Raw genomic sequence first — 17,762 nt, forward strand, 5'->3', positions numbered from 1 at the left:
CATGTGGTACCTACCTCATAGCAATTGTTCAATAAATAAATGTTGTTTTGTATTATTAATATCTGATAATTCCCAGAGGTTTGTTTTCTCTGTCTGTTGTTAGAACAATGCACCCTCTCATGCCAGCCCTCATTTAGCTATCTACATATTTCCTCTATTAGGCAATGAGTTTCTTTATAGGTATAATTTTTCTTTGTATTCTAAGCTCCTGTCCATTGAAAAGGTGGGCATTCAGTATCTGTTTACATAATTTAAAAAATACATGAATAAATACATGAACAAAGTTACAACAAAGTTGGGGTAAATGCAGAGTACCAAAACAGTAGCAGTTTGCATAGGTTAAATTAATTACTGATGTCAGATTCAGCTATGAGAGTAATGAAGGCAGCATCACACATTAATTTATGCGTTTATCTTACATTTGTTTTGAAACAGAGACTTATCTGCTATGCTGCCTTTTAGTTTTCCTGAGTCAGCAGTCTCAGAAACAGGACCTAAAGGTACCAATGGAAAATTACCACAGCATTGTTTCACTTCCTGCTTTTGAATATCTGGTTGAACGACTTAAGCTTAATTTGTTAAACTCCAGTAAGTGACTATCCCACATGGTTTGACTCAGAGATTCTCTTTCGTCCACAGGCAATCGTGTCAGGAGCAGAAAGAAAAGAGCTCCCAAATGCTGTGGCTCTTCAGGGGCTCTCAAGAACAATGGAATATCCTGATTTAGAAAATTTGGATGAAGACGGATATACGCAATTACGGTTCAACTCTCGAAACAATACCAGGATATCCGTTGTTTCAGAGAAAGGTATATACATATATATATATATATATATATATATATATATATATATTTTTTTTTTTTTTCCTAACGTATGGCTTTAGCTCTCCCATTCAAAAAGGTATAAAAGGAGAAAATTTGAGAGGCTCATGATTGGTACAACTTTATGGATATATTTTTAAAGGGCTTCCAATGTCACTGAAGACAATTTGCGCCCTAAACCTTTTTTCATGAAAATTATTCTGTGACCAATTATTAATATTTAAATTAATTATGTCTGATGGCAGAAAATGCAGTTTCTCTTTTCTATAGACATAGACACTTCATCAGTGAGAAACTGGTAATAAGTGGGATAATAACAAAGATGAAGGACTTCTACATGAGCGATTTGATAGAAAGGATAGATTATAGAATGGAGGCAGGAAACTCAGGGAAGTAAATATAAATAACATTTTTTATTGTGGTAAGAGATTAATTTGGATGATTTTTAAAGAAAAAAGGGTTATTGATATACCAGTGAAGGAAAATAGATTAATATATGGGAGATAAAAACCTCCCATCTCCAGGAGTATTTGCTCAAAATACAAAAACAAGCAAAAACTCCCATCAGCAAGACATGAATCTTAAACAAAATGTAAATGAAATGAAATAGAAAGAAGGGCATTGGAGGATCTCTGTATTCACAGAAAGAGTGATTTAGTCTACTCTTATGATTCTCCTATGTGACAATTCTATGAAATGTCCTTACAGCTTAGTCTCAGTGGAAAGTAGAAATACATTCTGGTTATGGCAATGTTAATGCAAACTTAATTCCCTATTATCTTTAGAAGGGAGCTCCTTTGTCAGTTTTGACACCAGAGCTTGCTTTCTTCTGCTTTCTTGTTATTCACATTGTGCAATTATTTTCCTCCCAGCACTGATGTAATTCTTTTCTTGGGAAACTTATTGAGGAAGGATAGAAAAATCACGTGAGGCAAGGGGTAGGGAGCCATGTGAGTGTTGATGCAAATGTGTAGGCTGACAGTATTCTGTAACAACATGCCTATAATGTCCTAGCAGTCTCTAAACAAGGCGCTTTTATATGTGTTAGCTTTTTTAATTCCCATAATAATCCTTTGAGATATTACTCCAATTTCACAAAGAGGAATAAAAAACAACGAAGGTAGTAACTTGCCCTGGGTCATGCAACAAACATACAAAAAGGGAAAATTACCCTCAGTAATCAGTGCTGTCTCCCCAGCATCAAGCTATTTCCTCTAAGAAGCAGCAGGATTTCAGGAATCTAACGTCAAGACCCGTAGGTATCAATGTGGAGCTGAAATTAGGAGCATACAGATATCAAGGCAATGAGCTGAAATGACAATTCTAGCAGTTGAAGAAGAGGTATCCTTACAGGTGGAGAAAATCACAGCTAATCCTAGATGACTAGGTAATCTAGGCAGTGATTAATAATTCACTTTTTGTTGTTGTTTGTTTTGCTTTGTTTTTTGTTATTTCAGCATATCCCTCTGTTGCCCAGGCTGCTCTGGAATTCCTGGGCTCAAGTGATCCTTCTGCCACAGCCTCCAGAGTAACGGGGACTACATAGCTCACCACCATGCCCAGCTAATTAATTAATTAATTAATTAATTAATTTGGTAGGGACAGGGTCTCCCTGTGTTGCCCAGGCTGGTCTTGAGCTTCTGGCCTCAAGCAATCCTCCTACCTCAGTATCCCTTCTGGGATTGCAGGTGTGAGCCACTGTGCCTGGCCAGATTTTTGAGGCACTGTAGAATTAAAGTGCCCCACCATCCATTGTTCTCCTTCTTTATTCCACTTCTGCCCTCTCTGGCTCCTCAGGATCTTGTGCTGCATCTCCTCCTTGGCGTCTCATTGCTGTGATTTTGGGAATTCTCTGCTTGGTAATACTGGTGACAGCTGTGGTCCTGGGTACCACGGGTGAGTATGTGGTGGGGGAGATTAACAACAACAACAGACAATTCAGTAAGCAATTATTATGTGCCAGGCACTCTTTTAAGGGCTTGACAGGCATAATCTACTTTAATTTATATATAATCTGGTTTTATCTGTATTGAGTTGGTGCTATGAATGCCCATTCCCTTAGGTGTGAGAAACTGAGAGGTTATTTTACCTTTCCAGGGTTATAAGCTGGTTAGTGGTGAGACCATGATTAGAAATTTAGGTGATCTGTCCAAAAAACTCGTAGCTGCGGAATTCAGAAGATAAATTAATGGAAGGAAGTACAATATGATGCTGTCTTCCTAATGAAATAAATTCACTAAAGGGACGTTAAGCTATTTCTAGGAGGGTCATTATTTAAGGAAATTATTTCTGATCTTTAATAGAAGCACCTTTGAATATAACAGAAATGCCTGAGGCACTTGGTCCTAAGTGCCTTTGTAATGGATGACTATCTTTTTTTCTTTTCTTTTTTTTTTGAGATCGAGTCTCTCTCTTGATGCCCAGGCTGGAGTATAGTAGCCCCATCTCGCTCATTGCAGCCTCTGTTTCCTGGGTTCAAGTGATCTCCTGTCTCAGTATCAGCTGGGACTACAGGCGCCCGCCACCACAATTGGCTAATTTTGTATTTTTGGTAGAGACAGGGTTTCACCTGTATTGGTCAGGCTGGTCTCAAACTCCTGACCTCAGGTGATCCATCCACCTTGGCCTCCCAAAGTGCTAGGATTACAGGCCATGGGTCACCACACCTGGCTAGGATGAATATCTTTTTTCAGATATTACATCACATGCAATATGTTATCAAGCGCCTTCAGAGAATCTTCATGACATTCCTTAGTTAGTCGAATGTTTATTGGCATTCTATGTTATAGGTACTGGGCAGTTTCTCAGGGAGCTCTCATTTTTAAATAATAGAAGAAAGGTGAAAGACGTTGCTATTTCCAATCTGTCATGGCTCCAGTTGACTGTATGACATTTGCCTCTTGCTGCCTCCCTCATTCTATTTCTTCTTCTCTATAAGAATTTTCACTATACCTTCTTTATGAATGTTATTTATTTTTTTGTCTATTCTATCAATCAATCGTCTTTACCTCTCCACAGCAATATATCATCTATTTATCATTAATCAATAATGTATCCTTTTATTCCAATATCATATGGGTTTGGGATTTTAATTTTCAAACATAGCAGAATGACATTTTTTTGTCACTATTATTGTTGTTGGTATATGAAGCTTTTTGGAGATCCAATTCAGGAAGCAACCCATTGAAGAATGGCAACTTTCCATCAAGAAATAAAGAGAACCACAGTCAACCCACACAATCATCTTTAGAAGAGAGTGTGACTCCTACCAAAGCTGTCAAAACCACAGGCAAGGGCATAAAGGATCGAATCTTGATTCAAGAGGGTTAATTCTTGGTGCTGAGGCCTGGGGCAGGGATATAAAGAAAATATGCTTTGATCCAATGATTGTACATTAAAGGCAAGCACACATATCAGTATTATCTTAGTGTAATGTATCCCTGTCATATATACAATAAGGTGAAATTGTAAGTACCCTATGCAGTTTACTGAACAGTTCTAAATTGGACTTTAATAATTTTTAAAATCAGTAACTGATTTATCACTGGCTATGTGCTTAGATCTATAGGAGATCATATAATTTGATACAAAGAAAAGTGTTCTCTCTCCTTACAGAATTGACATTTTTAAAGCGATACAGTTAGAATACAAAATATGACATTAGAAAGGAAGAATGACTGGGAGAAAAATAAGGGAAAATGTTGCCAAGAATAAAGAAGCTAAATTAAAAATACACAAAAGAGGTAGACCTAATACACATGTTCCTAAAAACTCATCGAATTTGTTTAATCATACAATTTCATTTACTTAATTACAATTCTATATACACTTGACCTTTTCTTCTAATTGCATCATAATTAACTGTCACTTAGTATTTTCATTTTAATTTTTCATGTCTGGACCCGTACCTCCTCAACATTTTTGTTAAGCAGTTAATAATAAATAACAGAGATACTGTGTAATATGAATAATTGACCTATACTGTTCTCATTTGGAACGTCACATTCTGAAGTAGATCTTACATCATAAAATAAATTAAGTAGCAAGATGAAATTGCCATGTACCTCAGTGACTGATTGTGAGTGGACTTATTTTAAGTAGTAATTAAGGAGAAAGGTAGTTTTGAGCTGAATCTGAAGAAATCAAACTCAAGAAAAAAGGATGGTTGGCTGCCTAAAATACTATTCATAGTTAATTCGTTTTTAAATTTTAAATGAATAGGAAGATTTGAATGTATTCTCATCGGTAAAATCATATCCCTATAGTTTGAATTGAAAATGAAATATAATAATGGCAACTTATTGGTTATTTTGTAAGTGTCCTTAAGATGAATGGTGTTCACACTAAAAGAGTGAATTGGTATGCTATGAACCTCATGGTACTAATCTTTTATTTCCAGGAGATCTTTCCAGCCCTTGTCCTCCTAACTGGATTATATATGAGAAGAGCTGTTATCTATTCAGCACGTCACTAAATTCTTGGGATGGAAGTAAAAGACAGTGCTCTCAACTGGACTCTAACCTCCTGAAGATAGACAGTTCAAAAGAATTGGTAAGTATAGATTTCTGTTATAATTGTCTGTGATCTGTATCCAAAAGGAAAACAGAGGGAGATTCCAGGTAATGACAATTTTCCCTAAAATGAAGTCTTCCTCTTCTTTTTTTCTTTTTTTTTTTTTTGAGGCAGAGTCTCGCTCTATTGCCCAAGCTGGAGTGGTGCAGTGGTGCAGTTTACGACCTACTGAAGCCTTGACCTCCCCAGCCTCAAGTCATCCTTCCACGTCAGCCTCCTTAGTAGCTAGGACTACAGGGTGCATCACCATACCCATCTATTTTTTTTTTGTATTGTTTTGTAGAGATGGGGTTTCCCCATATTGTTTGGGCTGGTCTCACACTCCTGGGCACAAGTGATCTGCCCACCTCGATCTCCCAAAGTGTTGGGATTACAGGTTACACTCGGCCAAAAGTCATTTTTACGGTAATTATAATCATAGCATGCCTTAAGCATATAAAGTGCATAGTATAGGCTTTTATTTTTAACTAATTAAAAAAAACTGTGTTTCACTTTAAAACAAATCCTTTGAAACACACTCCATGTATACATGACTGCAATAATCAGGCCACTACCTGTTTTTGTGAGTTTGTATTTCAATTTTTAAATTTGGTGGAGTATAGTAGAACATTGTCCTTCTTGTCATCATAATTATCAAGAAAAATGGCAACAATGATAATATATGTTTATAAATTATTTGCTCTTTGCAAGATACTTGAAAGGCAAAGAGGGTTAAAAAATAGCCCTGCTATCACAGGACACATATAATTTTTTAAGTAAAAAGAAGCAACTTAGGAGTTATTAAAAGTTAAATATCTCGCATTGGCAATAGCTATCATAGAATTTGAAAGAGATCACTGTGTTCATAAGAAGTTTTCATAAAAAGTGGCACTTATAAACCATCATGAATGAAGGGTAGAGCTTAGATGAGGTATGAGAATGGGTTAATAGGAAATATTCTACATTATAAATCTAAACCAGTTGGTAACTTTTACGTCTACTTTGACTATTCTCATTTTTTTTTTGTTTCTGTAATGTCTTACCCAGTAGTAATAATTTGTGTTAAAGTTAATGGAACTAGATAAATGGTGAAGAAAAAGTACTGGATTACAAGCCTATCTGACTTTTAGGCCAGCCTATAATTGAAAGTAAATTGTTCTGTATTTGTCAACAATTCAGGTCTCTTCATTGACCCTCACATTACTTATTCATAAAATATGCCATTGGACTAAATTATTTTTAAGTTTTTACCTAACTCTGAGAATTATTTCTTAACGAGAGTAGCATCCATTTATTTCTTCAATTGGAGGAGAAGATAGTGGCCAATCATCCATGAAAACTGCCTAGGGGGCCTGTCATCTGGGATTTTGTCAATAGATTGAATGGAGGCAGTACAATCTTGACATTATAAATCTATTCTCTTGGAAAATTAAATGATAATTACTTTAAATAAATAAAATAGGCCTTTTGAGACATTCGATGACATTCAAAAATTGACATTTCTCTCGAGGTTGATGTCAGGTTAGGCATGCATCCTTCAGCAAAGTGATTCAATCAGTTGTCTTTTTCTCCGTGTTCATGCTAATAGTATCTCTCTCTCTGTTGTCTATTTGTGTTCGTTTCGTTACAGGGATTTATATTAAAGCAAGTGTCTTCCCAACCTGATAATTCATTTTGGATAGGCCTTTCTAGGACCCAGACTGAGGGACCGTGGCTCTGGGAGGATGGATCAACATTCTCTTCTAACTTGTAAGTGTTTAGAGACAATGCTTCATCCTCTTTCTCAGAGGGAGGTTTTCACCTCATCTATGAAAACCTGTCAAGCAGCTAAGAACCTGATTTGCTAACCATATTTGAGAAAGAGAGAAAGACATAAAAGAAGAGAAGGAGTGAGCTAGGACAAAAGGAGAAGAATAAGGAGGATTTGAGAGTGAAAAGGAGCTGAGAGGCCATCTAGTGCCATCAACACAGATGTTCTTTTGGTTTTCTTACCAGGGAAGCATCTGACATGTTTGAAGTTGTCCAGACAAGGAGCAGTCACTGTCAGTCAGTGTAACCCTCTGGTTAAGAACATCGGTTTTGAAGCCAGGCCTCAATTTGGGTTATTAGCTCACTCACGGATTGTGTGACATTGGGGATGAGTCATTTTTCCTCTCTGAGTCCTGTTTTTTTATATCCATAAATGAGAATAGAAAGAGTGCTCTGGACTGGAAGTGGTGGCTTACGCCTGTAATCCCAGCACTTTGGGAGGCCTAGGGTGGTCGGATCACTTGAGGTCAGGAGTTTGAGACCAGCCTGACCAACACGGCAAAACCCCATCTCCACTAAAAATACAAAAATTAGCCAGGTGTGGTGGCACTTGCCTGAACTCCCAGCTACTCAAGAGGCTGAAGCAGGAGAATTGACTGGACCTGGGAGACAGAGGTTACAGTGAGCCAAAATCATATCATTGCACTCTAGCCTAGATGACAGAATGAGACTCTAGCGAGACTCCAACTCAAAACAAACAAAAGACAAAAACAAAAGAAAGAGTGCTATCTCTTAGAATTGTGAGTTGGGTATAAAAGTAAAATTATTGGGCGAGGTGCAGTGGCTCACGCCTGTAATCTCAGCACTTTGGGAGGCAGAGGCAGGCAGATCATCTGAGGTCAGAGTTTGACACCAGCCTGACCAACATGGAGAAACCCCGTTTCAACTAAAAATACAAAATTAGCTGGGCGTGGTGGGTCATGCCTGTAATCCCAGTTACTTGGGAGGTGAGGCAGAAGAATCACTTGAACCCGGGAGGCGGAGGTTGCAGTGAGCTGAGATTGTGCCGTTGCACTCCAGCCTGATCAACAAGAGTAAAACTCCGTCTCAAAAAAAAAAAGAAAGAAAGAAAGTAAAGTTATTTACATAGTGTCTTGTACATAGTTAATGTGTGATACTTATTATTAAGTTAAAAAGTAGCCACATTTTCACATTTTGCATTTTAGAAAGATGTTTTAAATGCATTTCACATTTGCATGATTATACATTATTCCTTATTATGTGTTGAAGACTTTGTCACTGCCGTTGTCATTCATTTGCTTTTTCTTATTCAGTTTTTCTTATAACACTTTTTCTTAGTTTTTTTTCTGTTCATTTGGAATGTGCTCTTTCACATCTTTTACATTTCTTTTACTAATCTTTTAGTAGTTGTTCTTGGAATTATACATGTAACCTTCACTCATCAAAGACTAATATTGACTGGCATTTTTATGTTCTTCCTGATCAATATAAAAATCAATAAAACATTCCTTTACTCTGTTGACTCCCTCCTCAGTTTATATGCTATTATATTAATGCATTTATTTTTATTTTATCACCCGTGCTGTAGTGCAGTGGCGCAATCTCAGCTCACTGCAGCCTCTGCCTCCTGGGTTCAAGTGATCCTCCCACCTCAACCTCCTGAGTAGCTGGGACTACAGCTGTGCACCATCAGCTGGTGTGTGGTGGTGCGCACAGGTAATCCCAGCTGCTCAGAGGCTGATACATGAGAATTGCTTGAACCCGGCAGACGGAGGTTGCAGTGAGCTGAGATCATGCCACTGCACTCTGGCCTGGGCAATACAGATAGATTCGGTCTCAAAAAAAAAAAAGCCCTTGTTTGGGCTGGGTGCAGAAACCCATGCCTGTAATCCCAGCACTTTGGGAGTCTGAGGCAGATGCATCACTTGAGGTCAGAAGTTTGAGATCCAGCCTGGCCAACATGGTGAAACCCCATCTCTTAAAAAAAAAAAAATACAAAAGTTAGCCAGGCATGGTGGTACACAGCAGATTTATGCAGTTAGTATTCAATTCTATTTGCCCACATATTTATGATTTTAATTATTTATTTCTTCGTTTCCTACTGTACATTTCAGGTATTTTTTCTTAAGCCTGACATTTTCAATAAGTATAGGATTAGAGGTTTGTTGTTTTTCCTCTCAGCCATTCAAATATTTTATTTCACTTTTTTTCTATTTTTTATTTTTCCTCTTTCTCCTTCTCCTTCTTCTTTTTTGGTGCCGTGACCCAGATCCGATATTCTTTGTGTGAGTTCATCTGTTTGAAGCTAATATATGGCTTAAATCTGATGTCTTTACTCAGCAATGAAAAATTCTCAGCCATAGTTGCTTCAAATTTTGCTCTTTCCCTATCTTTTTTCCCTTCTCCTGGAATCCCAGTTATGTTCATTATAGATCCATTTACAGCATCCTATATGTTTCTTTTGCTTTTTCCTGAGTTTTCATTCTTTTTTATCTTTTTGCTCCAATCTATGTAATTACCTTTCACATATCTTCCAGTTCATCTGTTTTCATCATCTGTGGCTAATCTGCTGTTAAAGGTCTCTATTAAGTTTTTTATTTTGTTTGGTGACATTTTCAGTTCTATAATTTTAGTATGGTTTTTTTCTCAAATCTGTTCTTTCAACACTTATACTTCTCATTTTTCTTCCAACATTCTCAGTACTGTCTTTTAACTCTTAGAATACACTAACCATAGTTGTTTTAGCATGTGTCTGAATGTCCTGTGTGTATCTGTCTATATGTAATTCCAATGTCCTAATGTATTTGTCTCTCTCTCTCTCTTTTTTTTTTTTACTATTTTGCATTTGTGTTGATTAGTTTTCTTTTATGTCAGATTGCTTTTTATAGGGTGTTTAACATTGTATCTTAAAATCTTTGCAGAATTAATTCGAAGTGTTTTTTCATTTGCCTCTGTTCTCACCACAGAGTCTGTTCACTCAATGGTGTGAATGGTACAAATTGCTGAGTATAGTCACTTAACTGTTTTACTTCTACTAGGCCAAGTACAGTGAACTTATTAACAAACAATCAGCCAAATGTATTTTCTACTTTTTTATAGAACTTGTTTGTCTTGAGTTTTCTTTTGCTAGTTTAAACATATAGCTAGAGGACTTTCTATAATCACAAGCGTGGGCCCAAGTTAACATTTCGATATGTTACTACTCTGTGGTTTTCTTGGTGGCATTTATTTAATCTAGCTATGTCTGTACCCCCAAAACACTTAGATGTCAAGGAAAATTTTTTTAAAAATAATGCTGATCAGAGTTTTCCCTGAGGTATAAACTAAGTAGTTAATCCTAGTTTTAGTCATCTCTAAAGCAAAGTTTTCTCAATCCTCCAACCTCAGGGTCAAGAAGAAGAGATAGATACCCAAGACGAAGAGCGCCAAGTCATAGCTTTTGCACTGAGGTGCAGTGATCCTCTTTGAGTTTGACTAATTAACACTGCTCCTTCAGGATTTTGAAGACCAAATTGAGTAGGACAAGGCTTCCATTTACCAATGTTGATTACCATAACTGTCAATATAGTTCTGCTTTCAGGATAAATTAAAATATACAGAGTTGTTTCCCCTTCCTTTAAATGATCTGATTTAAAGGCATCTGTGATTCTTTTTTTAGTTCTAGATTCCTTTCAGCATTAATACTTCTGCTTGGTCTACTCACTAAGTATATTTAATAATAATTTCACTGAACTGTTGCTTGATTTGATAAAGAAACATCTAAGTAATAGTTTGAAAGACATATAAAGAACTTTTTATAGAATATTAAATGATTTTTCTTCTTTGCCAGGATTTTTTTTTAAGTTTATGCAACTAGTCTCATTTCTAGAAAAATATTATGTCATTTTTTGCCTTAATAATGGAAACGATTCATTTAACCACTTGAGATTAAAAACAATTTAGATTTAAGCCTCTTTTTCCAATAATAGAAACACTTCAGAACTCTTTTCACCAGTATCCTTACTAATTAATTTGAGTGCCATGTAGACAGTATTCCTTAACATTTGTTCTAATTACATCATTGTATTCTATTTTAACAGATTTCAGATCAGAACCACAGCTACCCAAGAAAACTCATCTTCCAATTGTGTATGGATTCACGTGTCAATCATTTATGATCAATTGTGTAGTGTGCCCTCATATAGTATTTGTGAGAAAAAGTTTTCAATGTAAGGGATAGGGTAGAGGAGGAGGAAAGAAATATGTGAGCTAGTAAGGAGGACAGAAAGCGGAACAGAAAAGAGTAACAGCTGAGGTCAAAATAAATGCAGAAAAAGTTTAGAGAGCTTGGCCAACTGTAATCTTAACCAAGAAATTGAAGGGGGAGGCTGTGATTTCTGTATTTGTTGACCTACAGGCAGGCCAGTATTATTGTTCTAGTTAGTAGATCTCTAGACATGGAGTCAGGGCAGTCAAGCTTGAATTTTTTTTTTTTTTTTTTTTGACAGAATCTCGCTTTGTTACACAGGCTGGAGTGCAATGGTGTGATCTTGGCTCACTGCAGCCATCTTCTCACCTCAGCTCCCCCCAGGTAGCTAGGACTACAGGTGCATGTCACCATGCCTGGCTAATTTTTGGTATTTTTTGTAGAGACTGGGTTTTGCCACGTTGACCAGGCTAGTCTCCAACCCCTGGGCTCAAGTGATTGCCTGCCTTGGACTTCCAAAGTGCCAGGATTACAGACATAAGCCACCATGCCTGGCCCCAAGCTTGAAGTTTCACTTTGCCATTGACTTGGTATTTACCTGGGATAAGCCATAAGATAATCTTAATTCCTGGCTCTATTGGAGTTGTTTTTGACTCAAATATGCCTTTGAAGTGCATGGTGTGTTGCCACAATTTGTCCCTTAACTTCTAGCAGTATATCAGACATGGATTGAGGGTGAAATACATTTCTGAAGAGCTAAATGAAGAAATGGAAAAAAATCTTGACCACAATCAGAGCAATTTTGTTATTTTCATCAGTATGATCATAATTATGATTATCATCATCAAAAAGCAGCAACTCCTACTTTTTTGTATCAAATAACCCAGAGAGTACATCTGCCATATCTCTGACTAATAGAATCTTGTATAATATGTGATTGTATGGAAACTGCTCTCAAAGGAAAGTTTTCTGCTTTTTAAATACTATCACTAAAAAATACTTAAAATCTGACAATGAATATAAAAAATAACCAATCTAATTGGAACAAGTATTAACATTTTGGAATATGAAACATGTTATATTAGTTTCATGATGTACTGTTTTATAATTTTTACCATTTTTTTCAGTAATTACTGTAAACAGGTATTGGAATGAAATTATTTTCCTCATGTGCTGATTTGTCTCTTTTTTTCCATACTTTCCCACTGGTGCTGTTTTTATTTCCAGTGGATATTTCTATATTACTGGGGAGGCATTTGCATCCCTCTAATGTTGATTAATATGTGAAAAGAAATTGTACATATTTCACTAAATTATTCACTTTAAAATGGCTGATTTTATGTTATGCGGATTTCATCTTAATAAAAAAAAAAAACTCTTACCAAAAAACCCCTGGCCTCTAAATTATGTGCCTGTGTGTCACAATCACTATCAAAATTTGCCCTCTCCCCAAAAAATGAATTTGGTGTGGGTGGAGGGAATATTTATAGTAGATATTTTGATATTAAAGCATTCATTAGAGATCTTAAAATTTTTTTAAATCTAAGATGAAGATTTTTGTGAGGTTTACTATTGTTTAATATGCAAATTTGTATTGTCATTATTGAAAAATATGTAGAAAGGGATGAGACAGATAGGTGCAGCAAACCAGCATGGCACATGTATACCTATGTAACAAACCTGCACGTTCTGCAGATGTATCCCAGAACTTAAAGTAAAATAAAAAATAAATAAAAAATAAATACTTGTAGTATATAATAAACATAAGAAAAAGAAAGGGAAGAAATAGTTCAGGCTGAGAACATAAGGAGTATGGTTAACCGTTTTAAGTAGTTAAGACACAGGATGGAGTTTGGCAGAGATACCTTGTATTTTAATTTTGGTTTTGGTTTGATTCATTCCTTCTGGGTCCCCAGGATATAGTGTATGAATCTAAGAAATTATGATAATCAAGGTAAATAACTGGATGCTGAAGATCCTGCTGTAATAATCTAGAACAGACAGTCCAGGCAACCTAACCCGTGACTTGAGTTTGACAAAAGTGATGGTGTAAAGTAAGATCTCTCTAGGTTGTGCAAGACATACAGTACCTGAACTGTTGAGACACGTTTATATTACAGCTTATATGGAAACATATGTGAATAAACAGAAAACAGTCACACTTTTCCAAGAGACAGGAATGGTGAAAGGGCTGCTAGCTGAACCTCAGTCTAAAAGGTAAATTCGAGATGAGTAATGATCCTAACAGAGGACATGCTAAAGGGCCACCATGCTCACGTGTCTGGATTATAGCAATAATTTCTGAAGTGGTCTCTTAGCCTTCACCCTTGTCCTCTACAGTCTGTTTTCAAACAAATCGGAGTGAGTCCACTAAATTTAAATAAAATCATGTCAGTTCTCTACTTAAAATTCTCATCAACTGCAAGTTATTTCGATAACTTTTGGAGTACAAGAGGTTTTTGGTTACATGGATGAATTATATAGCAGTGGATTCTGATTGTAATGCACCTGTCACCCACCTGAGTAATGTAAATTGTACCCAATACATAGGTTTTAATCCCTCCGCCTCCCTTTTCACCTCCCACTTCTGAGTCTCTTAAGTCCATTACACCACTCTGTATGCATTTGCCTACTTATAGCTTAGCTTCCACTTATAAGTCAGAACAAAAAGGTTTTGGTTTTTCATCCCTCCCTGAGTTACTTAGAATAATGGTCTCCAGCTCTAACCAAGGTGCTGTGAAAAACATTATTTCATTACTTTTTATGGCTGAGCGGTATTCCATGGTGTATACATGCCACATTTTCTTTTCCACTTATTGGTCAATGGGCACATAGGTTGGTCCCATATCTTTGCTGCTGTGAATTGTGCTGCTATAATCATATATGCGCATGTGTCTTTTTCATGTATAATGACTTATTATCCTTTGGGTAGATGCCCAGTAGTGGGATTGCAAGATAGAATTGTTGACCTACTTTTAGTTCTTTAAGGAATCTTCATATTGTTTTCCATAGAGGTTGTCCTAATTTACATTCCCACCAGCAGTGTGTAAGCATTTCCTTTCACCACATCCATGCCAACATCTTTGTTTTTTGACTTTTTAATAATGACCATTATTGTAGGAGTAAGCTGGTATCTCATTGTGGTTTTCATTTGCATTTCTCTCATGATTAGTGATGTTGAGCATTGGTTCATATGTTTGCTGGATGTTTGTATATCTTCTTTTGAGAAATGTCTATGTCCTTTGCTCACTTTTTGATGGGATTATTATTATTTATTTTCTTGCCGATTTGTTTGAGGTCCTTGTGGATTCTGGATATTAGTCGTTTGTTGGATGCATAGTTTGCAAATATTTTGTCTCATTCTGTGGGTTGTCTGTTTACTCGCTGATTATTTCTTTTGCTGTGCAGAAGCTTTTTAGTTTTATGAGGTCTCATTTATTTTTGTTTTTGTTGCATTTGCTTTTGGAGTATTAGTCATAAAGTCTTTGCACAGGCTACTGTCCAGAAGTTTTTTCTAATGCAATCTTCTGTGATTTTTATACTTTCATGTGTTAGATTTAAGTCTTTGACCCATCTTGAGTTGATTTTTGCATAAGGTGAGAGACAGGGGTCAAGTTTCATTCTTCTACATGTGGCTTGTCCGTCTTTTCAGCACCTTTTATTAAATAAGGTGTTATTTCCCCTGTTTATGTTTATATATGCTTCATCAAAGATCAGTTGGCTGTTAAGTATTTGGCTTTATTTCTTTTTTATGGGGGGGTTAAATTTTTATTTCAAAAGCTTGGATAGCTTCAATATCCAGGCTGTGGCAAAATCAGGACACATGTAAAATACCTTACATTAGATTCCCAAAAGGTACGAAAAATACAGTAAAATTAACACTTCCATTATAGGAAATGTATGACACAAATAATATGAAATTAAAAGGTGAAAAAATGTGACACTGGTTTTCTAAGAAACAATTTACTCTTTACAGCCAGGGTCCACAGGTCCAGGAGGCAGAGCCCGGCATCAGGAAGCAGAGACTGCCATCTGGTTCTGGGGGACCTGGTAATATGGCAAGAGAATCGCTTGAACCCGGGAGGTGGAGGTTGCAGTGAGCCGAGATGGCGCCATTGCACTCCAGCCTGGGCAACAAGAGCAAAACTCGGTTAAAAAAAAAAAAAATCAGCCCAAAATGCGGCTCTGGTCTCTCAAACACCTGCCTGAACAAGTAGAGCTCTGGAGAATGGTAAACAGGAGAGTGATTTCCATGGGGGAAATTTTAAATAAGATGCACATGGGACAGGCCATAGAAAGTTTGCCAAGTTAGATTTGGTACGTAATTGTGTTCCCTCCATAGCCAAACAAAGCGTGTGTGCGGCCAGCTGGGGTCTCCTGCCGCCGCCTCAGTGTGGCTCCTACCGGTGGCCGCCGCGCCTCTGGCTCTTGCCGTAGTTTGTAATAGCCTGACCTCCACCTCCGCCTCCACCAATGCTGCCTCGGTTCCCTCGTGGGGGTTTCCAGGGCCCCCAGAGCCATACTGCTGCTGCGAATAAAGGGCTTTGGGCTGGGCAGCCTTGACCTCACGCTCGTTTAAACTGATAATATGAAACTTTTTCTCCAGAACCTTCTTCACGGGTTCTTTTTTAAAAGGTGAGAAACACAAAACCTCGTCTTCTGTTCAACTTCGGATCCACTGAAATTGCAATGGCCTCAATCTCCCCAAACTCACCAAAGTACTCCCCGATCTTTTCCTCAGTGGCTTCAGGATTCAGACCCCCGACGAAGATTTTCTTCACCGCGTCCTTCTTCATAGCCATGGCCTTTTGGGGTCAGGGACACGGCCATCCAGCCTGTGCTCCTGGCCTGCGACCTTCACACTGGCTGCATTGCCAAACAAGATAAACCCAAACCCTCTTGATCGTCCAGTGTGGGGATCCATTTTTAGTGTACAGCCAATGACCTCTCCAAATTTAGTAAAACGGTCTTTTAAATCTTTTTTGCTGGTATCGCAGCTCAAGCCCCCAAGGAGCTTTTTTCCCACGTGCTCCTGGTTCTTGCTGGCTCGCGCTGACCTGGTCGCCCTCGGCGGTTTGATTTTGATTCCCGCTAGGGGGCGCCGCGGTCGCGCCGGCGACCCGCCTTCCGGAAGGCCTCGTGTGGGTTCTCGGCGGCGCCCGTCGTCTCCGTGGACAGGCTGGGCTGACGTGCGGGGCTCCTCGCCCACGTGTCCCCACCCGCCGGGGACAGCGCTCGGGGCTCGGCCGCGCTCAGGCTCGCGCTGCTGAGGTCTCGCTTCCATCAGCTGACGGAGCCGCTTCAATTGCGTCCGCTCCTCTTCAGCGGCCGCCGCTCGGAACCCACCGACCCATAAGCCAGCTCCTGCCCACGTGGTGCCGCCGCCTCTGTTTTGCTGTTTTTATTTATTTATTTTTTTATGTATTTTATTGCGTTTTTGGTTTGGGGGTACATGTGGAGAACATGCAAGATTGTTGCATAGGTACACACATGGCAGTGTGGTTTGCTGCCTTCTTCCCCATCACCTATATCTGGCATTTCTCCGCATGTTATCCCTCCCCAACTCCCCACCCCCCACCGTCCCTCCCCTAAATCCCCCAACAGACCCCAGTGTGTGATGCTCCCCTCCCAGTGTCCATGTGTTCTCATTGTTCAACACCCGCCTATGAGTGAGAACCTGTGGTGTTTGATTTTCCATTCTTGTGTCAGTTTGCTGAGAATGATGGTTTCCAGGTTCATCCATGTCCCTACAAAAGACACGAACTCATCGCTTTTTATGGCTGCATAGTATTCCATGGTGTATATGTGCCACATTTTTCCTGTCCAGTCTATCATTGATGGGCATTTGAGTTGGTTCCAAGTCTTTGCTATTGTAAACAGTGCTGCAATGAACATTCGTGTGCATGTGTTCTTATAATAGAACGATTTATAGTCCTTTGGATATATACCTAGTAATGGGATTGCTGGATCAAATGGAATTTCTATTTTTAGGTCCTTGAGGAATCGCCACACTGTCTTCCACAATGGTTGAACTAATTTACACTTCCACCAACAGTGTAAAAGTGTTCCTATTTCTCCACCTCCCTTCCAGCATCTGTTGTCTCCAGATTTTTTAATGATCGCCATTCTGACTGGTGTGAGATGGTATCTCAATGTAGTTTTGATTTGCATTTCCCTAATGACCTGTTTTTGGTTTTGTTTTGAGATGTGGTCTTGCTCTGTTGCCCAGGCTGCAGTGCAGTGGCACAATCTCGACTCTGCAGCCTCTGCCTCCCAGGTTCAAGTGATTTTCCTGCCTTACCCTCCTGAGGAGCTGGGATTACAGGCGCACGCCACCACATCCAGCTAAGTTTTGTATTTTTAGTAGAGAAAAGGTCTCACCATGTTGGCCAGGGTGGTCTCGAACTCCTGGCCTCAAGTGATCCGCCTTTC

General features: G+C 38.4%; 1 protein-coding gene and 1 pseudogene across 8 annotated transcripts in view; one reads left to right on the top strand and one right to left on the bottom strand.

Moving 5' to 3' along the window:
- The first annotated feature begins 526 nt into the window (after positions 1-526).
- Positions 527-17,762, top strand: part of CLEC7A (C-type lectin domain containing 7A) — a 38,638-nt gene continuing 21,402 nt past the window's right edge. For 2 of the 8 annotated variants that reach the window (XM_037744570.1, XM_017545368.2), the window contains exons 1-5: positions 527-808; positions 2,621-2,719; positions 3,975-4,112; positions 5,223-5,374; positions 7,005-7,123. In XM_037744570.1, coding sequence (XP_037600498.1) covers positions 709-808; positions 2,621-2,719; positions 3,975-4,112; positions 5,223-5,374; positions 7,005-7,123 — 608 coding nt within the window. In that variant the 5' untranslated portion in view covers positions 527-708. Of the gene's footprint in view, positions 809-2,620; positions 2,720-3,974; positions 4,113-5,222; positions 5,375-7,004; positions 7,124-11,223; positions 12,722-17,762 lie in introns of those variants that run through there. The other 6 variants (XM_037744569.1, XM_017545367.2, XM_017545369.1 and 3 more) reach the window with 6 other exon arrangements.
- Positions 15,731-16,582, bottom strand: LOC108315805 (annotated as a pseudogene).

The sequence above is a fragment of the Cebus imitator genome, unplaced genomic scaffold, assembly GCF_001604975.1.
Source record: "Cebus imitator isolate Cc_AM_T3 unplaced genomic scaffold, Cebus_imitator-1.0 Scaffold179, whole genome shotgun sequence".
Lineage (NCBI taxonomy): Eukaryota > Metazoa > Chordata > Mammalia > Primates > Cebidae > Cebus > Cebus imitator.